General features: G+C 36.7%; 1 protein-coding gene across 1 annotated transcript in view; it reads left to right on the forward strand.

Annotated features, from left to right (window-relative positions):
- GLCCI1 (glucocorticoid induced 1) overlaps nucleotides 1–25,433 on the forward strand; it is a gene marked incomplete at its 5' end in the record, with an annotated part of 146,710 nt that extends 121,277 nt beyond the window's left edge. The window contains 3 exons of the mRNA XM_011974738.1: nucleotides 7,664–7,874; nucleotides 21,234–21,354; nucleotides 22,545–25,433. Of these exons, the coding sequence (XP_011830128.1) occupies nucleotides 7,664–7,874; nucleotides 21,234–21,354; nucleotides 22,545–22,890 (678 nt within the window). The remainder of the gene's footprint in view (nucleotides 1–7,663; nucleotides 7,875–21,233; nucleotides 21,355–22,544) is intronic.
- Nucleotides 25,434–25,682: the final 249 nt, after the last annotated feature.

Consider the following 25,682-nt stretch of genomic DNA (forward strand, 5'->3'; position numbering starts at 1 on the left):
TGGAGACAGGGTTTCACCATGTTGCCCAGAATGGTCTCGAACTCCTGAGCTCAGGCAATCTGCCTGCCTCGGCCTCCCAACGTGCTGGGATTACAGGCGTGAGCCACCGCACCCAGCCTGTTTTTTGACTTTTTAATAATAGCCATTCTAACTGATGTGAGATGGTATCTCATTATGGTTTTGACTTGCAATTTTGTAATAATTAGTCATGTGGAGCATTTTTTCATATGCTTGTTGGCCATGTGTATATCCTTTTGAAAAGTGTCTGTCCATGTGATTTGCCCACCATTTTTTTCTTTTTCTTTTTTTTTTTTTTTTGAGACAGGGTCTTGCTCCATTGCCCAGGCTGGAGTATAGTGGCACAATCATGACTTATTGTGGCCTCAATCCCTCAGGCCCAAATGATCCTTCCACCTCAGCCTCCTGAATAGCTAGGACTATAGGCACGTCCCATCACAACCAGCTGATTTTTTTTTTTTTTTTTTTTTTTTAGTACAGGCAAGGTCTTGCTAATTTGTCCAGGCTTGCCTCAAACTCCAGAGCTCAAGAATCCTCTTGCCTTGGCCTCCCAAAGTGCTGGGATTATAATTACAGACATGAGCCATCACACCTGACAATTTGCCCACTTTTTAATGGGATTGTTTTTTGCTGTTCATTTGTTTTCATTTCTTAGATTCTGGATATTAGACCTTTGTCAGATGCATAGTTTGAAACATTTTCTCCCATTATGTAGGTTGCCTGTGTACTCTGTTGTTGAAAACTCTTGTTGTGCAGAAGCTCTTTAGTTTAATTAGGTCCCATTTGTCAATTTTTGGTTTTGTTGCAGTGGCTTTTGGCATCTTTCTTAAGAAATCTTTGCCAGGTCCTGTGTCCAGAATGGTAATTCCTAGGTTATCTTCCAGTGTTTTCATAGTTTCAGGTTTTATATTTAAATCTTTGATCCATCTTGAGTTGATTTTTGTATATGGTGTGAGGAAGGTATCCAGTTTCAGTCTTCTGCATATGGCTAGCCAATTATCCCAGTACCATTTATTGAATAGGGAGTCCTTTCCCCTTGCTTATTTTTCTCGACTTTGTCAAAGAACAGATGGTTATAGGTGTGCAGTATTATTTCTGGGCTCTCTCTTCTGTTCCATTGGTCTATATGTCTGCTTTTGTACCAGTACCATGTTTTGGTTACTGTATCCTTGTAGTATAGTATGAAGTCAGGTCATGCGATGCCTGCAGCTGTGTTCTTCTTGCCTAGGACTACTTTGGCTATTAAAGCTCCTTTTTGGTTCTATATGAATTTTAAAATAGATTTTTCTAATTCTGTGAGGAACATCATTGGAAATTTGATAGGAACAGCATTGAATCTGGAAATTGCTTTGGACAGTATGGCTTTTTGGGTTGTTTTTTGTTTTTTGTTTGGGAGACAGTCTTGCTGCTCGGTCTCCAGGCTGAAGTGCAGTGGCATGATCTTGGCTCACTGCAACCTCCACCTCCCAGGTTCCAACAATTCCCCTGCCTCAGCCTCCTGAGCAGCTGGGACTGCAAGCGTGTGCCACCATGCCCAGATAATTATTATTATTATTATTTTATATTTTAGTAGAGACGGGGTTTCATTGTGTTGACCAGGATGGCCTCGATCTCCTGACTGCGTTATCTGCCCACATCAGCCCCCCAAAATGCTAGGATTACGAGCATGAGCCACCCCGCTAGTATGGCCATTTTAACAATATTTATACTTCCGATTCATGAGCATGGAATGTTTTTCCATCTGATATTGTCATTTCTAATTTCATTGAGCAGTGGTTTGTAATTCTCATTCTAGAGATTTTTCCCTTCCCTAGATAGCTGTATTCCTAGGTAGTTTATTCTTTTTATGGCTATTGTGAATGAGATTGTGTTCTTCATTTGGCTCTCAGCTTTGATATTGTTAGTATGTAGAAATGCTACTGATTTTTGTATGTTTTGTTTCGTAATAAATACTTTGCTGAAGTTGTTTATCGGATCAAGGAGCTTTTGGGCAGAGATTATGGGATTTTCTAAGTATAGAATCATATTGTCTGCAACCAGGGATCGTGTGCCTTTACTCTTCCTGTTTGGCTGTCTTTTCTTTCTTTCTCTTGCCTGATTGCTCCGGCCAGGACTTCCAGTACTATGTTGAACAGGAGTGGTGAGAGAGGGCATTCTTGTTTCATTACAGTTTTCAAGGGAATGCTTCCAGCTTTTGCCCATTCGGTGTGACATTGGCTGTGGGTTTTTCTTAGATGGTTCTTATTATCTTGAAGTATGTTCCTTCAGTGCCTAGTTTGTTGGAGGTTTTTAACATGAAGGGATGTTGGATTTTATTGAAAGCCATTTCTGCATCTATTAAGATAATTATGTGGTTTCCGTTTTTAGTTCTATTTGATGAATCACATTTATTGATATGCATATGTTGAACCAACATTGCATCCCAGGGATAAAGTCTGCTTGGTCGTGGTGGATTCACTTTTTGATCTGCTGCTGGATTTGGTTTACTAGTATTTTGTTGAGGATTTTTTCATCTGTTTTTATCAAGGATATTCACCTGAAGTTTTTGTTGTCATTGTTGTGTCTCTGCCAAATTTGGTATCAGGATGATTTTGTCCTTATAGAATTAGTTAAGGAGAAGTCCCTCCCCCTCAAGTTTTTTGAATAGTTTCAGTAGGAATGGTACTAGCTCTTCTTTATACATCTGGTAGAATTTGGCTGTGGATCCATGTGGTTCAGAGCTCTTTCTGGTTGGTAGGCTTTTTATTACTCAATTTCAGAACTCATTATTGTTCTGTTCAGGGATTCTCTCTTCCTGGTTCAGTCTTGGGAGTTTGTATGTTTCCAGGAATTTACCTGTTTTTTCTGTGTTTTCCAGCTTGTATGCATAGAGGTGTTCATGGTAGTCTCTGAGGGTTTTTTATATTTCTGTGGAGTCAATGGTACTGTCCCCTTTGTCATTTCTGATTTTGTTTATTTGGATCTTTTTTTCTTTATTAGTCTAGCTAGCAGTCTCTCTCACTTATTCTTTCAAAGAATTAACGCAGGGATTCGTTAATCTTTTTTATGATTTTTTGCATCTCAGTTTCTTTCAGGTCAGCTCTGATTTTTGTTATTTCTTGTCTTCTGCTAGCTTTGGAGTTGGTTTGCTTTTGTTTGTCTAGTTCCTCTAGATGTGATGTTAAGTTGTTATCTGAGATCTGATTTTTTTTTTTTATGTGGACTTTGAGAGCTGTAAATTTCCCTCTTAACACTGCTTTAGCTGTGTCCCATAGAATCGAGTATGTTGTATCTTTGTTCCCATAGTTTCAAAGACTTTCTTGATTTCTGCCTTAACTTCATGGTTTACCCAAATGCCATTCAGAAGCAGATTGTTTAATTTCCATGTGATTGTATGGTTTTCAGCAATTTTCTTAGTATTGATTTCAGTTTTTATTGTACTGTGGTCCAGAAGTGTGGTTGGCATGATTTCAGCTTTTTTTAATTTGTAGAGGATTCTTTTATGTCCATTGGTTTGGTTGTTTTTATACTATGTGCCGTGTGGTAATGAGAAGAATGTATATTCTATTGTTTTGGGTTGAAGAGTTCTGTAGATGTCTATTCAATTCATTTGGTCAAGTGTTGAGTTCAGGTCCTAAATATCTCTGTTAATTTTCTACCTCAGCAATCTGGCTAATACTGGCAGTGGGGTGTTGAAGTTTCCCACTATTATTTTGTGGACATCTAAGTCTCTTTGTAGGTCTGTAAGAACTTGGTTTATGAATCTGGGTGCTCCTGTGTTGGGTGCCTGTATATTTAGGATAGTTAGGTCTTCCTGTTGAATTGAACCCTTTACCATTATATACTGCCCTTCTTTGTCTTTTTTGATATTTGTTGGTATAAATTCTGTTTTGTCTGAAGTTAGAATAGCAACCTTGCTTTTTTCAGTTTTCCATTTGGTTGGTAGATTTTTCTCCATCCCTTTATTTTGACCCCATGGGTGTCTTTGCATGTGAGCCTGGTCTCTTGAAGACGCCTACCTTTTAGTCTTGCTTCTTTATGCAGCTTGCCAGTTTGTGCCTTTTAATTGGGACATTCAATCCATTTACATTCAGGGTTAATATTGATATGTAGAGATTTGATCCTTCATTGTGTTGTGAGCTGGTTATTATGCAGACTTAATTGTGTAGTTGCTTTATAGTGTCACTGTTCTGTGTACTTAATTGTGTTTTTGTAGTGGCTGATAATGTTCTTTCCTTTCCAGATTTAGCACTCCTTTCAGGATCTCTTTTAAAGCAGGTCTGGTAGTAATGAATTCTCTTACCATTTGCTTGTCTGAAAAGGATCTTATTTGTCCTTTGCTTATGTGCTTAGTTTGACTGCATATGCACTTCTCGCTTGGAAATTTTTTCTTTAATAATGCTGAATATAGGCTCCCAATCTCTTTTGGCATGCAAGATTTTGGCTGAAAGGTCTGCTGTTGGCCTCATGGGGTTCCCTTTGTAGGTGACCTGCCTATTCTCTCTAGCTGCCTTTAACATTTTTTCTTTCATTCCAACCTTGGAGAATCTGATGATTATGTGTCTTGGGAATGGTCTTCTTGTGTAGTATTTGCAGGGGTTCTCTGCATTTCCTGAATTTGAATGTTGGCCTCTTTAGTGAGGTTGGGGACGTTTTTATGGACAATATCCTGAAATATGGTTTCTAAGTTGCTTGCTTTCTCCTCATCGCTTTTAGGGATGCCAGTGCCTTGTGGATTTAGTCTCTTTACGTAGTACAATATTTCTCAGTGGCTTTGTTCATTCTCTGTTATTCATTAAAAAAAATTTTTTCGGCCAGGCACGGTAGCGTATGCCTGTGATCCCAGCACTTTGGGATGCCAAGGCAGGTGGATCTCCTGAGGTCAGAAGTTCAAGACCAGGCTGACCAACGTGGTGAAACCCCATCTGTGCCAAAATTACAAAACATTAGCCGGGCATGGTGGTGGGCACCTATAATCCCAGCTACTCAGGAGGCTGAGGGAGGAGAATCTCTTGAACCCAGGAGGTGGAGGTTGCAGTGAGCCAGAATTGTGCCATTGCACTCCAGCCTGGCAACAAGAGCAAAACTCCATCTCAAAAAAAAAAAAGGAAAAAAAATTTCATCTGACTTAGTTCAGAGAACCAGTCTTTAAGCTCTGAGATTCTTTCCTTAGCTTGGTCTATTCTGCTATTAATATTTGGGATTGCATTATGAAAGTCTTGTAGTGTGTTTTTCAACTCTCTGATCAGTTTGGTTCCTTCTTATAATGGCCATTTCATCAAACAGCTCCTGTATTATTTTATGGTAATCATTAGATTCCTTGGATTGTGTTTTGGCTTTCTTCTGAATCTTGATGACCTTCATTTCTATATTCTGAATTCTATCTTTCTGTCATTTCAGCCATTCCAACCTGTTTAAGAACCTTTGTTGGGGAACTAATGTGGTCATTGGGAGGAAAGAAGACACTGTGGCTTTCTGAGTTGCCAGAGTTCTTGCACTGGTCCTTTCTCACCTGTGTGGGCTGGTGTTCCTTCAACCGTGGCATAATTTGTACAGTTGGTTGACTTTTCTGGATGTTTTTAGAGTCTGAGGCATTGTACAAGGTTTTTATTTGTAGCTGAGTTATTGTCTTTAGTTTCACAGGAGGGTTTATTAGCAAAGTATTTTTTGTATTGAAGTTTGCACTGTGATTGAAGTTTGATGGCCCTTAAGCGTAATGGCCAGTAGGTAAGCTCTTGCTCAGCCACGTGGCTCTTCTGTATTTCCTCATGATTGCAACTGTGCTCCCTCTCAGTGCTCTGAAAGTGTGGGCTCCTCTCCCACTCAAGTGCTGGCTGCAGATCTCGGCTTGGCACTCCCAGGCTTCAGCCCTGGGGTGAGCTAAGGCTTTATGTTCTCTCCGAGCTTGGAGGCAGTACGGGAAGGGAACTTGGCAGTGGCTATGGCAGAGGGCCTTTCACCCGTCTCTGGGGTCCACCCCAGAGAAATGCAGAACTGCTGCCAGTCAGTGTGATTGGCTTGGAGTAGGACAGCTGCATTGTGGGCTCAAGCTGGGGGGATCCTGGGGGAGACAGACTGATCTCTTCTTAGGGCAGTGGCAGCTTGCTGGAGGTGTGGTTAAAGCACTCAGGGTCTTTACTCCTTTCCTAGTCCAAGGGTAGCAAGGGGAGTACCACTGCAGTGGTAATGGCAGAGGGTCTTTTGGTTGCGTCTGGGACCTCCACTTCAGAAACACAGATCCGCTGCTACCAGGATGTTCAGCCAGGGGGTGGGGCAGCTGTGCTGCTGGCCTGAGCCAGGAGCCCCACCAGATGAAAGGTGGGGTGCTGAGGGCTCACAGGGAGGAGATGGGCTCCTCTCTGTATGGTGAGTATGTCATGCTAGTAGTGCAAGTAAAGCCCTCAGCCTCTTTGTTTGTTCTCCAGTCCAGGGGCAGCAGGGGCAGAACTCTAAATGAAGTTCTCATTTGCAAAGTTTCGGATTTCAGCCTTCACTTGTTTGGTATAGAAAATATTGATACATTTTGAATCTCACCTGATTTTACCTTCCTTCATTTCCCCTCTCAACAGTGTTTCTAAAATCTCTGAAATGACAATGATCAGAGTAAGAGCAGTAGACACAATAAATAGTGAAAATAAGTTATAAATAAAATAACAGCATATTGGTTCTTTTCCCTAGCATTGCAATCCTGTGTGTTTAATAACAGCAAATATTTTCAATTATATAGTAACTTAATATAGAGAATTTTACTTGTTAACCTCACTTTGTTAGCACACAAATGAAGAATATGGAGTAAGATGTATTTTTACAGAAGCAGAGTAGTTAAGTAGAAAGAGTCCACTGCAGCAGCATCTCTGATGCCACTTAATTAGCTGTGTCACTGAACTATAGGTTCCTCATTTGTGAAAACAAAACAATGGACCAGTGAGCTCTGAGGTACCCTCAGGTCCAAAATATATGGCTCTATGATGATGGTTTCCTTTTTTCTCTTTCTGCTACTGAGAACAAGGTATTCAAACTAAGGAAAATTACGAGTAGTCCTACTTAGTTGGATACCAAATTAGAATTTGATATCCAAATTCTTCTAATATTAAAATTCTTCTGAGTTACATTAATAACCTCTATTGATTACTAATAGAATAAACCTCTTTGTTAGAAATTTTGGATCATTTGCAAAGGAAATAGAAACTATGGTTCTGTTCATGGCCTCTAAAAAATTAAAATAGGAAGGAAGAACAAACAGAAAAATCTGTACCTGTGAATATGAGATTTCACTTTTTCTTACAAGCAAGTCAAAGTGATTTTTTTTTTAGCTTTGTTAATTCATTCAGCAAATGTTTACTGAATATCTGCCATGTGCCAGGAGTAGTACCAGGCACAGGACTCCTGCTGTCCTTGAAGAGTTTTGTGGAATGTGCTGACCTACAGGTACATACAGTGAGCTATGGAATTTTTAAGGCCAACAGTTTGTTTGAAAAGAAATGTTTAGTTCAATAAAGTTAACATATATAGAAATTAGCTTAAGATACAAGCTTGGTCTTTAGCCTTTGAAGAATAAATTGGGTCAGTAGTGGTGGAATAGGAAATCAAAGGAAATACTATGCGCTTTCTATGTAGATGAATGTATGCACCAGCATTTGGATGTTTAATGGTGTTCCTCTTACAGCCGTTGGACATACCAGATGGTCGAAGAGCTCCACTCCCTGCTCATTACCGGAGCAGTAGTACTCGCAGCATTGACACTCAGACTCCTTCTGTCCAGGAGCGCAGCAGTAGCTGCAGCAGTCATTCACCCTGTGTCTCCCCTTTTTGTCCCCCGGAATCCCAGGATGGTAGCCCTTGCTCAACAGAAGATTTGCTCTATGATCGTGATAAAGGTAAGAATGGAATCGTCCACTTAGAGGGTTTGTTATGGGGCCTTGCTCATTATACCTTGTCTTAGACCATTACATCCTTTTTTTTTCTTTTGTTGAGTGGTGACATTGTCAAAGATTGGTTAATCTAGGTTTGTTTGTTCATTGGTTTCACATACCCCCTTCTTTGTGACTCTAACAAACATCTTCCATAAATGTGTCAGAGAAGCACAGCGCATGGTTCTAACAGCTAATGAAAGCCATAAAATGGAGTGTGTACAACTTCATATAATACATAGGTCTTTTCCTTAGTATTGTCCAGAGCGGATGATGGTTATGGTAAAGTTTATGTTTCTCAAGCTTAAAGTTAGATTTTATAATCAGATTGATTTGCGAGGAAATCATTTCTAAAAATTCTGTTGGAAAAGAGTGTATTTTTAACCAAGTTTATAAAGCTCAGTGAGTACCTACAGGACATCAGGGATTATATTATAGTATGTAGATAAATTATTAACTGTTGAGACCCTCTGGGATTCTTATTTCCTATCAAGCCCAACTATCTCTCCATGTTCTTCTATCATTGTGTCTACCACCACTTGTCAGCCAACACTCCCTGGGTTCTTTCTGTTTCTAGCCCCCTAAGACCTAGCTACAGAAGGCCATGTAGACTGCCCAGCTTCTACCTTCCTACCTACTTGCAAAGAAACACTGAACTTATGTTTATAACAAATTTACTGCTTGTCACCATAGAGAAATAGGTCAATGGCAACAAAAATGTAAAACTATACAAAGTTATATGGTTATAAAATCTTAGGAGTTTTACGGTCCTTGTTCTGAATTGACCCCATCCCCTATGATTGATGTGTTGTTGTATGTAAAATGCCCAGATCATAAGTGCTCAGCCAAATGAATTTTTACATGTGTGTGCTCATGAAACCACTACCTAGGTCACGTATAGATATAGAAGATTTTTATTATCCCACAAGGCTCCTTGCGCCTCTTCCCCAATAGCATCCTTCCTCTCTCCACTTGAAAGTAACCACTTTGCTGACTTCCATCACTATAATTTAGTTTCCCCTGTTACTAGACTTCATACAAATTGAATAATGAGGTATATATTCTTTGTGTCTAACGTCTTTTACTTATTATATGTAACTCTTCTTAGATGTTAAGTGGAAGCTACTTTGGATTTTGTCCTCTGCTTTTATATGTGGGTAGATCTTAACAGTTCTCCCCTTTCTTGTTGACTCTTTCATTATTGAAGGCCTTGTGGACCCCCTTCCTTCATTAAGGATATATTGAATATAGTACCAGATATCTCTTGGCTTCACGTGGGAAGCCTCCATGTCTTAAAATGTCAGACTAGGAAACTTTCATTTCACTGAAGCATCCTGTGAGAATAAACACCTTTAATCACTTCCTTACAACCTTTTAATGTGGGTGTTTCACAATAAAACATCTTGCTTCCAGTAGGAATGTTTGTTTTGAAGGTAAATGGAAATGATAATAGTAACTTGATTTAGGTTGTGTAGGTGGTAAATGGAGAAACCAGTCTGTCTTGATTCCAAACTCATATTCTTTGTTATGCCAGTAGAAAGGATAAGTACAGTTCAGGTTGGCCACTTTTGCTACTTAACACTTGTACCTGGGGTAAAAATGAAAAGTAGAAATAATGGTGGTAGTATAGCTAGACAGTTAATTCTGGAGTTCTGTTTTCTTTAATACTGTGGATAATTGAGAGATGCTGAACCAAAAAGAAAATGTATTGAGAAGATGGTAGATGAGTTCCGTTTTGGTTAACTAGTGAGATTGCCTTCAGGGCCTCCCAGTGAATAGTGGTTTCTGTAGCTCACAGGTCTTCACTTACATCATAAGTTTCAAACAGTGTGCGTTCTTTAATATATAATAGCTCTTTTTCCTAAAGATATATAATCTATTTTATTATGAGAAGGTATAATCATGTCATTCTCCTGCCAGGGTCTTTTGGAGGAGATGTTATAACATAGAAGTTAAGAGTAGCACTGGCTTTGGGACCATAGGAATGCATTTGAAAATCCTGTGAAGGTTTGGACATAAAACCTGCATTAATTCTCAAGGATTTAATGAATAGTAGCTGCTGCTATAAAAATAATCACCTTTATTATCACCTGTTAGTTTCCCTAATCATTTCAGGAAAAAATATCAATTATTTAACTTCCACAGCTTAGTCAAAATCACCTTCTCTGGCCTAGTTTGTGTCAATTATCTAATAATATTAATTCTGACCATTTCTTAGACAGGTTAGACCTTTTCCTAAGTTTGCCTTTGTTGGTATATTTTCCTCTATGTCCTTTTGTTCTTACATACCAGCTATAAGCCTGCATAACACTAACTTCTTTATACTTTTTTTTGTTTGTTTAATATGTAAAATGAGAACATTGGTTCAGATCATCTCTAAAGCTAAAGTTTTTCCTAATAGTTTAAAAATATTTCTTAGTAAAATAGGGTAATAATACCTACCTCATATCATTATTGGGGTTACATGAGATATAGCAAAATGCGTAGCACAACTTTTTGGCACATGGCAAACAATTAGTGGTGATGAATGTTGCTTAATAGTGATTTTTTAAAAATCTCTTTAGAACTTATAAATATAGAATGGGTTTCAGAATTATTTAAGACATTTCTCTGTCTTCTACAAGATCACCTCAGTTTGAGAATTAAAGCCCTATGACATCAGTTTCATAATATCTACCATATTTAGCTGAGAGGCATTATTTTGTGATTAAGATCAAGTTGATGTTACTACTCCCTGGAATACTGTGTAGCCCTCTGTTATGCAATACAAGGTTTCTAGTTCTCAAACAAATCAAATATTATAAAGAGAAAATGAAAATAGCACCTATCCCTTTTATATATGTAAGTATGCACACATAGATATTTTAGAATTGGGAGTTGAGATTTATGTATTTCAATTGAGGTTATACTTCTAGTTTATTTAAGGAATACTTGTTGAGCATTTATTGTATGTCAGATATTGTACTAGAGAGTGGAGAAATAGAGATGATTAAGATGTGGTATCTGTCTTTAAGGAATTTATAGTCTAGTAGGAAGTAATTAGGAATGTAAACAAATAATACACTATTAGACAATGATGTTTAGAATACTAAAAGTATAAAGGAAGGAGTTGTCCAGAAATTTTACAATTTCTGGAACTAATATGTTATGTCATTCAAACTGTAGGCTAGTTTCTGACTCATTTCTTCTTCATGTAAAGCCCAAACTCTGGCTTTTGCTGTTTTTAAAAAATACTATTTCTGTGATCCCAGCATTTTGGGAGGCCAAGGCGGGCAGCTCACTTGAGGTCAGGAGTTAAAGACCAGCCTGGCCAACATAGTGAAACCCCATCTCTACTAAAAATACAAAAAGTCAGGTGTGGTGGCATGCAGCTTCAGCCCCAGCTAATCAGGAGGCTGAGACAAGAGGATCAGTTGAACTTAGGAGGTGGAGGTTGCAGCAAACCGAGATCACATCACTGCATTCCAGCCTGGGCAACAGAGCAAGACTCCCATCTCAAAAAAAGATACTAATTCTTTCCTATAATGTATGTTTTCTACAATAAATCATAAATTGGTGTTTTGTTTATTAGAGACATAAAAGGAAGCTGTATAGCTTTCCTAGAGCTTTTCATCATTATGAAAACGAAGTCTATAATTTTGAAGTTAACTAGAATTGATTTGATTTGGAGTACCTACATATTCTGCAGTTGCTATAGAGAGATTTGTTCTGTGGTAGAGTAACTAGTTCAGACATCTGTAGGAGCCTGGATAGACATGGAGGGGAGAGGGATAGCTGCAGTGAATAGCTGCCCTAATGAGGGATGTGCTGGTGAGCTGATTATTTTTCTAGTATTCGTTTTATATACGTATTCTTTTTCTGACTTTGCTAACGTTATTTTTGTGTGTTCCTAACATCTATTTGCTATGAATTATGTATCATTTGAGACCTATAAAATAATTTTAGTTGCATCGCACATTGGTTTTTTTCTTTGCCTATATGGATTGCAATGCCAGGACAAAAACACTCTGTCAAGAAAGTTTCAACTGTTGAGAGACTTGTTTCAAGTGAATGGGTTTTTGGTGTTTTGTTTTGATTTTTTACTAGATTTTTCCAGTAACCTAAAGATTGAAGGCAACTTGGTCACACTGGTCACATGTATAAAGTTTCCAGGCTAACTAATAGCCATAGGAACTACTACTGCTCTTCTCTGTGCGGAGAATTCAGAGATCCAGAATAAGAGCACTCATCTTGACATCATCAGAATGTACCCTCAGAGGTAGCTTACATTCTTCCACATTATCATACCCAAAATAAAATGCAAGGAGCAAAAATAGCCATTTATGTAATACAGATGGCAGTGTCAGAATATTAGTTTCTTAAGCAGCTCTGCCAGCATTGCTTGATGGTAGCCAAACTGGTGCTGGGCAAGCCACAAAATGTAGACTTCAGTCAGCTACTTATCATTGATCTTTGGCACAGTTCACTTATGCAGTTGTTATAAAATTCTGCAGTTTTGCAGGATATTGTGGAAACATTGATTATTATAATCATGAAATAAATGGAATCATTTTATTCAGGCCAACTACTGAGAGTTGTATTCCAAGAGTCCATAAATTGATTACTTGTAATTTAAGCTATATTTTCCTGAAGGAACAGTGTACACTATGTGGATAGAGTTTCCCAAGACAATGCATATAAGCCTATTTAACTCATTCTGTGACTTAACTCGTAAATATTCATATTGCTAAACTTTTAGTGTTAGGACTGAGCCTCCCTTGGTCTTAGGAGAAAAAAAAGTATTCTTTTGTCTTTCCAGGGTCTAGGCTTGACCCTAGGCAGACTTCTGAAACAGACTGCTTTTGGCATCTTCCTATTCCTTTATACATATATTTTAACATACTTGTATTTATCTCTAGGGTTCTATTTCTTGACCTTTTTTTTGACCTGTGCCCTTACTATGCCTTAACCCTCTATTTTTTAGGTAATCAGCCAAGATTTTATGGCAGTTTTCTTTTGGGGGTTTATATTGTAAAACCAGATATGATGGGTACACTTCTTTGAGCTACCACACCTTGAAAAATCACTGCTTTTGAACCTGGATGTGTTTATCAAAATATTCTCTTGATATGGTTCTATGATGCTTATTATCCTAGAGGAACTTTTTGGTGGTAAAATTACAGAGTATAAAGATATTATTCCAACAAAGGAGTTAGTCTATAGGTTAAAATTGATCTATTCTAGAATTATGTCCCAAGGTCGTTTTACCTATCTTTCTTTCAAGACAGCATCTTAAGATACATACATTCCAGTGTCTAACAGCACAAAATAAGTATCCAGTAGATGCTCTTGTCCCTTCTTTCTGAAAATGTTAACAATTGTACCAATGGCAGATACTGTGATAGCTGTCTATGAGTTATTATTCATAATTCAAAACTACTTAGGTATACAACTCAGTTTTAGCCATTATTGCTGTTTAGAATATAAGCAAATCAAAAAATTTTAACATACCTGCATATATGTTTCATTTAATCGCTTATCTATTTACCATGATGTTAGCTCCAACAAGAGTAAATGACCATATTTTGGTCATTGCTTTACTGTCAGTAAATAAACTAGTGCCTAGCACAGTGTAGTGCTTAATGGAGATTTTTTTTGAGTATTAAGACCTTTCTTCATGATATGTCCATTTTTTAACGGGTATATTTTTATAGCTATGTTGAAAATGTGTTTTCTTTGAATTGTTAAATTTTATGTTAGGCTTTTAATGTTCATGAAGAGTGTGTGATACTCTTCATAAAAATAAAAACCAAGAGTAATTAAACTAAGATTATGCTAAATTTAGTGATAGGCTCTTGGTGGGAAAGAGGCCATGAATTTCAAATTTGTTGTTGAAATAAGGGGAAAGGAAGTAACTGCCAAAACTGTCTCATCTTCCCTTTCTTGCTGTTGGTCTTGCTGGTAACCAGTAAACTCTGATAGTAACTGGGTGGAAAATAATAGGTGTCAACTAGGTTCAAGGAAAAGGGAATCTGTTGGATTTTTCCTCCCCCATTATCTTTTGTGTTCCTCTGAGAAGTATCAATTCATAGGGACCACTCCTTACACTATCTCTTTGTGACACTGACAGAAGGCAGACCCAATGAAGCTCTTGGCTGAGCTATAAGCCTTTAATTAGAAACAGAATGTTAGATTGGAAGGAACTTGATTCATCTGGTCATCTCCTCACATCTCTAATGAAGACACCGGAGTTGAGATAGATCCAAACTTAGTGAAACAGGTAGCGTAACAATAATGAACATTGACTCTGGGGCAGCCAGGTTGAATCCCTGCTCTGCCACTTAATTATGTGCCCTTGGACAAGCTACTCAATCTATCTGTATCTCAATTTCCTCACCTATAAATTGGGGATACCTGTCTCATAGAATTGCTATGATGATTAAATGTGTTCAGGTGATTTTATTTGTATTATTTCCAACAGTATCACCACAGTCCTATAGGTCGGTGACACGGTCATTATTTAAAGGTCCCAGAATCTGAGGGTTAGAGAAATTAAGTAACCTAGCTAACTTCCATGGCATCTAGCTGCCAACAAAGATATTCTGTAGGAACCTGATACTACATCTTGCTGCCTTTGCAGAAGGAATAGTCTTTACATGAGCATTCAGCTGTGAAAGGGCCCAGTGTGTAGAGAACAGTAAGATACTGCACGGTTGGGGTATGGGGTGAATGGTGGAGAGTAGAAAACAGTTCGACTGGAGAGTTAGAAAGTTCACTGTTTCGTAAGGGCCCCTGTAAGCTTTGCTAAGAGAAATGAAAAGCCAAGGAAAGATCCTTTGTCAGCTAAAGGATATGACCAGCTTCACATTTAAGAACTATAACTCACATTGGCACAGAAGTAGAAGCAGTAGGAGGACAAGATAAGTAGCCATGTTAATAGTCTAGTCTTGTGATTTTCAAACTTTATTTATTCCATACCCTTGTTAGCAATTTTGAATCTGTACCCCTAATAAAGTTTATATATTTCTAGGTGACATATGTATATAATTCATTCTACAAACTGTTAAAGTTTACTTGTTTTAAAAGATAAAAAGTATGTATAAATGTAAAAATAAATATATTTAATTGCTGATATTTTTTCCTACATGTCAGCAGATTGTTTCATGCTTCTTAATTGGGAGACCACAGGTATAGGGCAAAGATGAGGAGGCATAGCAAGGTCAGAGGAACTGGAGGAAAGGGGCTGAAGAAAAGTCAACAGCATTTGGTGGCTGATTAGCTGTATGAGGTGAGGGAGGAGGAGGAAATCAGGATAACAGCAAAGTTCTTATGAAGTTCCAGCATGGGAGATGTGGAAATGATTACCATAAGGTAGTAAATATTGGAGATGGAATAGACTTTAAGGTGACTATAATGATGTTTAAGATTCCATGTTGGTTTCTGCCTAAAGACATTATAAGATCATTTCCTTTTAGCAAGATTTTTTTTAAAAAGAGGAAATACTAAATTTTATCTAATATTGCACTGATAACATTGATAGCATTTTGCTTTGCCTACTCTTTTGAACATAGTAAATTCTCAGTAAATATTTAAGTGAACATTTAAAATTGTAGTGAAAATTTTATTAGAAGTTCCAATGTTCTTTTTTCCCTAAATGTTAGTAAAGTTTACTTGTTTTTAAAGATAAAAGGTAAATATGTATATTGCACTGATTTTTTTTCCCTACACATCAGCAGATTGTTTCATGCCTCTCTTATTGGGAGACCACAGTTGTAGGATATTAACATGAACAATGTGATTTCAGTTTTGTTTTTTTTAAACAACTGATGTTCCTGGAAATTTTGCCATTTAATAAACTTGACAATATAAAAATTAAGATTGTATTATAGTGATTTTCTTGAGATACCTATTTTGTACAAGATACAAAATATTTTGTGTAATCCAATTTGTTTAGTTTTACCAATAAGATTTATAAGAATCATTATTTTAGTCTATAAATTGGTTTGAGGACCATTTTTAGTTTTAACTGTCATATCAGATTAAAAGTGACTTGTTTTCATTTTTAATTGTCATATCAGATTTAGAGTGAGTAGTTAGCCTATCAACAATAATAGTTAGCACTGTTGTTCTGCATATCAAGATTATGTTGTGGAAGGAAGCACTGTACTTACTTTGAGTACACAAAAACTAAAGAGTAATTTTTTGGATTAGTTTGTAAGTTGGTATCAATTTAATTAATACTTATGGAATGACAAGTGATTACAAAATATAAAATACCTCCTACATATAATGAATATTTAATTAATGGGCCTTGGAATGTAAGTTGAGTCCCAGTTATTAAAAAGTCAATCTGATTTGAAATGAAGTTTCTAAGTGTAAGAAACAAAAGGTTCTCATGTCATTTTTCCCCTTTACTCTTTGCTGAATGCTGATCTAAAGGAGATCTTATGTATAACTGATGTCTTTGTTCATTACAATTCTTTAGCATTCTCACAAGGTGTTAACTTGGAATTTTAGAAAAACCTTAGAGGCTGTTTGTAAAAGCCTGTTCTCCTTACTTGTAAGTGTTCCAAGTTGGTCTTGGAGTTAACTGAAAATACAGGCTTTTTAATACAATTGGTAATACAACCTGATTGTTAAAGTTTATTGCCAAGAAATGATATACAATTGTGTGTTTCTCCTGATTTCTTTAGGCCTTCAAATCCCATTATAGTTGATAATTTCATTTCCTGAAGCAGAATAAGTGTATTTTAACACTAGAGTAGTAATTTTGTTTAAGTACTATTTAGTCAATCATATTTCTAATTTAACTCTTGGCTAATTTTATGCTTTAGTATGTCATTGAGTAAAGTGTACTCACTTTCCTAGTCAGTTAATTACCTGGGAAAGATAGAATAAGAATTACATTCTACTGATTATTGCTGCATATACTATAAAAGTATTTTCTTTGCATAGTAGTCTATAGAATCTGCATGCTTTAAGCATTGATTTTAATTTCAGAATGATAGATCTCTTTACACTAAAGTATGCCATCTTGAACTGGCAGAGTTCATGCCAGGCAGTTATAAACCTGGACAACCTAGTACTCCAGATATTATTCTGCTTCTCTCTCAGAAACAAAATTTTATGTGTTTGTACCTGAGTAGAGTACACAAATCTATTAAAAGCATTTCCTTTACTCTCCTCTGTCAAGAGGGAGCAGAATAGGCACTTAATTTTCAAATGGTTCATTTTAAATTTTCAGATTAGAAATGATGTGTTACTTTTTACTATTATAATAATAATATTCAGAGCTTACTGTGTTTCCGGCACTATCCTAATCCTTTTTTGTCTTTTGGTTTTGGGTTTTTTTTTTTTTTTTTTTTTTTTTTTGTAGAGAGGGTTTCACCATGTTGACCAGGTGGTCTCAAACTCCTGGCCTCAAGTGATCCTCCCGCCTCAGCCTCCCTAAAATGTTGAGGTGACAGGCGTGAGCCACCTCACCCAGCCCTTATCCTAATTTTCACAGCTGTCATGTCAGTGGTATTATCTATTTTATAGATCAAAAAACAGAGGGATCAGACTTACCCTATGCCATGCACCTAGGCCTAGGAAGAAGTCAGGTGGCCTCACTCCAAACTAATGTTCTTAACCATTTCGTGATTGGTTCTCAGATATGGCTGTGCTTCAGGTGCACTTGGGAGCTTTACCCCCACCTCCCCACCCCAAGGCAATGCTTGGCTCCTCCCCAGACTAATTAAATCAGAATCTTTCAGGAATGAGATCTAGACATTGATCTTTTTAAAACAACTGGTAAGTCTAATGTGAAAGAAACTCTGGTTAGAACCACTATTCTATTATTGCTTGTTTTAGAATTTATTTTACTTAATTTGATAAAGTAGTGTGATAGAGATAATGCACATCTATGGACTTAGGGCTAGAATAGAACCATGGCAGAGATTTTACATACTACCTGCATAAATGAATCAACCTTTATATATGTGATATATATTTTTTTGAGATGGGGTCTCACTGTCACCCAGGCTGAAGTGCAGTGGTATGACCAAATGTATAATTTTGTGTACAAGAATTGTGGGCCCAACAATATACCAGATATAATAAAAGAAGAAATTCAGAAAACTCAAGCTATACAAGTACATGTAGTTTAATGAATATTATTTCTATATGAAATTCCAAACTTTAATAACTTCTCTAATTCTTATAAGCTTTAATTCATTATCATTGAATGTTTAAAAGTATTTGATAAGCTACTTGTATTTTAATGGTAAATGTGGTGCAAATGCATATGTATGATCTGTTATAAAACAGCAATCACATTTTTCTATATTCTTGATTTTCAGAGTTGAGTGATTGTTATATATAAAAATGAGACGTGAATATAGAAATATGTAAATATATTCACTGCATTTAATTTTATTGACATTGGCTATGATGTTAAAAGTAATAAAGTAACATTTAACCTAATCTCAATTGTATTTCTAGTTATGATCCTATATTATTCTCTGAGATACCAGAATGAGAAAACTTACCATTACTGGTAAACAAAAGAGACCGAATTAAGATTACCATGAGACTTCTCATCTTGAATCTCCTGAGCAGGCATATTTATACTTATAATGTTCTGTTATTGAAATGTGGCTATTAAATTCAACACAGAGGTTTAAATGAATAGTAATATTTTATACATTCAAGTCTGGAATGAGTAGCATAGGTTGGTCATATGGGTTGTTTTTAAAGCATGCCACTTTGTAAGGCAAGAAAAAATATATATGTAAAATATGTCATCTTTGTATGTTAGAACTATTAAAGAGAAATCACAGAATTTTAGAGTTCATGAATGGCAGTTCCTTTAATTATATAGAAATCCGGAGAGGTGATTGTATTCCAGGTAACATAGAACTATACAATAAGAGCTAAAGCCCCAGACTAGATGTCTGCATTCCCTGACCCCTCTTTACAGTCTCTCCAATTGCGTACTTAACCTGAAGGAAAAACTCCAGATTTAGCAAATATTTGTTTATAGTCTCAAAATTTTTCTTTCAAGCTTTGCCTTTCCAGACCACCTAATATTAAATACATAATTTAAAAAAACAATTTTTATTGAAAAGGCAGAAAGATATAATAACACTGAGTACTGTCTGTCTAGGATAGCAGTATATAAAAAGCAGAATATGTTTAAGAGGGTAAAACTCTGTTAAAAAATTCACTTACAGCCTCTGAAATCAGAAATATTTTAAAAAGAAAATTACTTCATTCTAGATTAACAGGAAGATAATCAGTTTTGCAGATAGATTATCCAACTCACATCTAGCCTTCAGTTATGAGAAAGTCCTTTGAAACCATCAGTAAAATAGTGAGAGAAAGAAAGTGATAGGCCTGATGATGTAGTAAGAAAAAGAACACAGAAGACTAACTGTGGCCAAGATGACTTTCCTTACGTGATAACGGGTGGATCCTTAACTGCTGACATGACTGCTGATGGCATCAAGCCCATGGTTTGAGGCTGATGCTGCTTGTGCCCTGTAGGCTAAGTTATGTCCAGCGGTAATCTCCATGGAGGCATCTCATGCCATATCTACTTGTATTTTTTTAATTTTATTTTTTAAATTTCTGTGGATACATAGTAGGCGTATATATTTATGGGGTACATGAGATGTTTTGATACACGTATGTAGTGTGAAATACACACATCGTGAAGAATGGGATATCTATCCTACTTAACTTGTATTTTTGATCTCATATATTTCCTTTGCCTGGTTTGTTGATGTTTGCATAGTAAGGTAAGGTCAAGCCATATTTTTTATATTACACCAAATTTGAGGTATTTTTTATTTTTATTTTTTAATCATGGACCAGTCTTGTCTAGCCTAGCTTAAATAGAGCAGCAAATTCAGACCTCCAATCAGGCTAGTTATGCTTTGTATCAGGCTAAGAGAGAGAATCCTATTCCTCCTCCTCCTCCTCCCTCCCATTTGTTCATGCAAGATATAGGATAAATATTAAACTTAAGAAAATTCTCAAATCTGAATATATGAAGTATATGAAAAAACCAAATTTCATTCTTGAGACTTAATTTTTTCCAAGAGGCTGTTTGGTGCCTACTCTGTAGGATCATGCATAATAATAATAGAGAAACTGTGTGGTTTTCTAGCTTCCCAATAGTGTAACCTTATTATTTTGCAGACAGTGGTTTCCCAGCCAGAAATATAAGCATAAATCGGCATTCACAAGACTAACAAGTATTAGTGTGCATCAAGGGCCTTCTTCCTAAGTGTGTATTATAACTTCATTAATGATGACAAAACATTCTTATTACTCAGTTTCTGAATATTGGACTGTGTCCTGTATTCTACACTAAAGCAACTTACCAAAATTGTGACGAACATAATTATGATACTGGTGCTGTCTTTCAAATAGATGAAAATAATACATTTCAATAGATCATGTGCTTAGTATTTTAGCAGTGGGGATTGGTTTGCATTGTCAGAATTTGTTTAAATAGGACTATTGTATACAAACATGTTACTGACTTTACAGCTTGGCATCTTACAAAAATAATGACACATTTTAGTGGATTTGAATTTCCAAAATCTCTTGCCAGGTAGGAAAGGGAGAAATTGCTTATGGGTTTTATGGCTTTTCATGAATAGACCATTTTCTTTTTGGCCAAAAATATGAGGAAAACGTGTTAGGTAGAGATGTTTGGAGATGTCTCATGTCTTCTAGTAGCAAAAATATAAATTCTGCTGAAAAAGCCCTTTTATTATAAACATTTTAACGGTAAAATTCTGAGCAAATTATGTTTTTTATGCTGGGTAGGTAGAAAGAGACATTTTATAAAGCTTTTTTCCCCTGTGTACGTGTTATTCATGATATTTAGCAAAAATAACTTTTCTGCTAAGAACTTTTGTAATGAATATTACTCATTTTTGTTAAATTGGTTGGGCAGTGAGAAGGCATGTAGAGAACCCTGTATCATTATAATCTGTTTTATTCTTCTGTATGACTTAAGCACATTGTCCCGTCAGTTGCATTCTTGAAATACATAATAAATAACATATTTGTTTTCAGGATTACAGCTCTGTTGTATTCAAAGTGCAGTTTTCTGGACCAAAATACCCTTCTTTTTATGTTCTGTGGTATGGCAGATTACTGTTGCATTGAAGTTTTTATTTAGAAGAAATGTACTACACAGGGTATAAGAAATAGCTTTGCAATAAAGGAGACTGTGGTCAAAGCATAGGGGCAGTAGTGGATAAATTGTGCAAAAGGCTGTTTGTTTGGAAATCAAATTTAATTTAAAAGAGCTTTCAATCACTAGTTAATATAACTGCTTTAAATTTACAGACAGTGGGAGTAGCTCACCGTTACCCAAGTATGCTTCATCTCCCAAACCAAACAACAGCTACATGTTCAAACGGGAGCCCCCAGAGGGATGTGAGCGAGTGAAGGTCTTTGAGGAAATGGCGTAAGTAATGTCTTTTCTGTCAGCTGGGATCTGCAAAGCTGTAAAGCTTTTTACTGAGACCAGTTGATTACATATGAATCAACTACTCTATCCAGCTGATAATGTGTTTCAAAAGCAAATTATGTAAAGAGAATTGAATAGGCAAGAGAGATCTTACTGAAGGAGAATTGGAGTCTGTATGCTGGAAATGTATAAGCCAATACGAAGAAACTTGGAAACTTATTCTTACTACCTGAAAGATCTATTTTTAATCATTAAGAATTGTCATTTCAAGAACTCTTAATTTAGATGGCTAACAAAGAGACTTTAGGAGCAAAGTTAATATCTATGTGTGACTAGCTTAAAGACAGTGTACTCCACAAGCCGGAAGGAGATTAGTCTCCTTCCCTATAGCTGCCCTATAGCCGCATCTAGCTTGCTTATTCAGACTTTCTGTTCACAAGGGGTTTTCTTAATGAAATTTTAATATGTGTAAGTTAGAAATGAAATTAGAAAAAGAGGTTCATGCTGTAAACACTGGGCAGAGTGGCTCAGAAGACTGTGTGGTTCTTGGATGCACTCATGCCTTTGTTCCAGTGCAGGTGCCTAGTGGAGGGTGCAGTGCTCTTGCAATCTGGAAGGACCCATCTTGCAGGAGCTGATGGCTTAGCTCCTGGGAACAGGAGGAGAGGAAGGGCTTGTGGACCCAACCTCTGTTGAACTGACTGGCTTTTTGAGAGACCACTGAAACTCTCCCCTCCCCACTCCACCCCCCATCTGTGCTAGTGGAGGTCTATCTAGAAAGAAAAAAGGAGGAAGTGTTTAAAACTAAATACATGATGGACTAATGCCCCCTGCCTCCGGTGTACTTTTTCTTAACAGAAAAGGTCATTCTAACTTTACATAATCTTCAGTTATAATATAGCAAACTTTTTCTACCTTCCTAAATGATTAAAAGCAAACTAATGATCTCTATTTGTCTTCCTGGTTCTTTTGAAAATCCTTTTGTCTCAAATACCACTTCCATGCTGTGTGCATGAATAGTCTGCCAACTGACTTGTGCTATGGAAGATGTTTATCCCTCTGTATACACTTAACCCATCTCCTGCCATTTACATTTTAGCTGTTTTAGAGAACTCCAGTTAATTCAGAAAATGCTTAACTTGTTCTGTGTTCGTGATTATAAATCTAATTTTGTTTTATGGTTTTAGGTCTCGTCAGCCTATCTCGGCCCCTCTCTTTTCATGTCCTGACAAAAACAAGGTTAATTTCATCCCAACCGGATCAGCTTTCTGTCCTGTAAAACTTCTAGGCCCCCTCTTACCTGCTTCTGACCTTATGCTCAAGAACTCTCCTAACTCTGGCCAGAGCTCAGCTTTGGCAGCTCTGACCGTTGAGCAGCTCTCATCCCGGGTTTCATTTACATCTCTTTCCGATGACACCAGCACAGCGGGCTCCATGGAGGCCTCTGCCCAGCAGCCATCCCAGCAGCAGCAGCTTCTGCAGGAACTGCAGGGTGAGGACCACATCTCTGCTCAGAACTATGTGATCATCTAAAAAAGGGGGAGCTGGCCTCCACCCTGTGTTCCATGGATTAGGAACAAGATTTCAGACATCTATCTGCATGGAGTGACAAACTTTCTGAACACCACCACCACCACCACCACCACCACCAATACTTATCAGCATCATAAAGTATCTCTTAAACACTGATCTTGGCAGGGACGGAACTCCTATTCAGCAGTTTTTGTGGAAAGCAGTAATGCTTGCAAAATGTGTGCGTCATTCAGCATTTTAAGTGGAGACTATGCATTTCATAGTATGTTTGACAGATTAGTACTGTGTCCTGTGTTTTGTTCCAGATTCTTCAGTATAAATAAGCTCTATATCAAAAAGTTGCCTGTCTAAATAGAAAATGTCTTGCTGTGTTTTGTCCTATGGAAAATACTGTACTTCAGGATTATGTTTACAATTGATCCAGGTGTTTGTTTCTAACTTCTGTAATACATACAATGCAAAAAAAAAAAAAAAAATGGCCACAACAGTTGCACAGTGCCCACCCTATGGCCTAGCTTCAGGTACTTCAGTTGAAGTCTAAACTCAGGTAACTTGGAATGTATATCATATTGGGATATTAAATATTTCACAGCTAAAAAGCTAAAGAGGGAACATCACTCTTTTGCCTTTCCTTATTTTATGCATTTCCCTTTCCTCATTACATTCCACATTCTTAGAATAAGAAGTGCATTCAATCCTAGGAGAATGATAATCCTGGACATGGGTGAACATGAGGAGAACCAGCAAAATCTGTGGTGTTTGACATCACTTATGTCATGTGGTTACAAGTAAAACAACTGTTGCATTCACTGTTTCAACATGTGTACATGTGGCTTTTTTAAAAGTTCAGGTGTTGCTCAGTAAAGGACTGTTACAATGTTGCAAATAAAATGTTCAGTACTAGACTGTACATAAACATTCCGCATTGTGATGAAATTTAAAGACAGGAATGTCTAGAGTTAATTTCAAAATAAGTGAAGTGTTTGACTGAGTGGTTGAGATTTTTTTTTGTTTATGTTAGCCATCAGGGTCATAACTGTTACCATTTTATCTAAAGACATATTTATGTTTAGTTTCTCCCTTGGAAATTATTTTGCAGGTGAAAAAGTGACATACTTTTGGTTATTGTTTTCCTCAAGCAGTTTAGGTGCATGATCTTCATTTACATAGAATACTTGGGTCTCAGAATTGTTGCAACATAAATAAGCAGGTTTTTTGGTGACTTACAAGAGCAATAGTTTGAAGCTATCTCATTTAGGCCTCTCATAATACATAATCATGAATAGTTTTGAAATTTGCGACACGTGAAGTAGAGCAGAAACTCAAGAAAATAGCCTTTAACTTGCAAACTTTTGACGCAAGTTCTCCACAAAGTATGAAGAGAGCCCTAGGCATTCCTGATTGGTCAGTGGGAAAGCCTAACTTTTCATTGTTTTCTTCAGTACAAAGAATATCCAAAAGCGAAGTTTTTGTATTTGTATTTCACTACTTTCAATTCAATAAAACCTAGAGTTGTTTCATCTGCACCTAAAGTGTATGGCACAATTTTCTTAAGAATTAGGGGAACAATGTGCCTACAGTTAAAGGAACGTTTCAGTTCCCTTCATTCATTCCTGGGTTTTTCTTTGCTTATTTTCTAAGACGGTTGAAGAAGGATGAGTCTATAGAAAGCAACACCATTGATTTTTTTTTTAAGAAATGATATATATATGTATATGTTTGTGTGTGTGCGTGTGTATTCTGTGTATTATTTTGTCATGATCTCAATTCTCTTCTTTCCACCAAAGTTTGCCGTAATATTTTCTCCTGAAGGTGCATTCTGGCTCCTTTAAATTAGTCAGTGTTATATTGTAGGAGACTGTCATGGAAAAAAGGACTCAGTTTACTTTTGTCATTTTCACAGGGGAACCTTTTAAAACAATCTTTTCAGCAGCAGATACCTTTAACCCTAGTAATCTCAGGCCTTGATGAAAATACTCTATTTTGTAGATTATGGTTAAAGGGAGAAAATTACTAGTTCTGTAAGATAAATATGAGCTCCATTTAACTTCTGATATCTGGTTTAGCATTACATAATATGTTGATCTTACACTCTGCTTTTGTCCAAATAAAATGCAATAGTATCAATATCAATTTCAGAAAAATGGACTGAATATGCTTTCTTGGTGATTAAATCTGATGTACGATATTTATAGTGATGTGCTTTTATTTTCTCATGAGATACTAAATATTAATTGTGTTGTACATTTGTTCTTAGCATATATTAAAGTTTTGAACCAAATGTGTTAAAGCTTACGCTTTGCCATGTAAATTTCCCAGAAGTTGTTGAGCTCAAATGTATCCTACATCCAGCTGTAGAAATTTGTCAGGAATTGTTTAAATTTTGTATATAATTGTACTGTTTAATTCTAGCCATTGCGCTGAACAGTATTTGAGTTACCATACAATATGGCTTTACACAAGGAAATGTGTGGCTTTTGTTTTGTATTTTTTCAGTATAGAAGTTCTTGTGTCTTATTTAAATAAAGTTATTAGTAAAACTGGAATAGTTCACACATGTTTTTGGAAAGAATGGGGTTGTTAGCTCATTACCCGACAGAGATAAATTTGGCTCGGGGTAATGGCAGTTTTCCATACTCATTGAGTTCCTGACCTGCATCTCTGGAGGTGTGGGGTGTCTAACTGGATCAGATTTCTACAACCTGACTTCCTCTTGGCATTTAACTTACACACTCTACATCACAAGGTGAGAAGCTAGAGGTCTTAAGTTCCAAGTCTTTGTACTGTTCCCA

Source organism: Mandrillus leucophaeus, unplaced genomic scaffold (assembly GCF_000951045.1).
Source record: "Mandrillus leucophaeus isolate KB7577 unplaced genomic scaffold, Mleu.le_1.0 Scaffold148, whole genome shotgun sequence".
NCBI classification, from domain to species: domain Eukaryota; kingdom Metazoa; phylum Chordata; class Mammalia; order Primates; family Cercopithecidae; genus Mandrillus; species Mandrillus leucophaeus.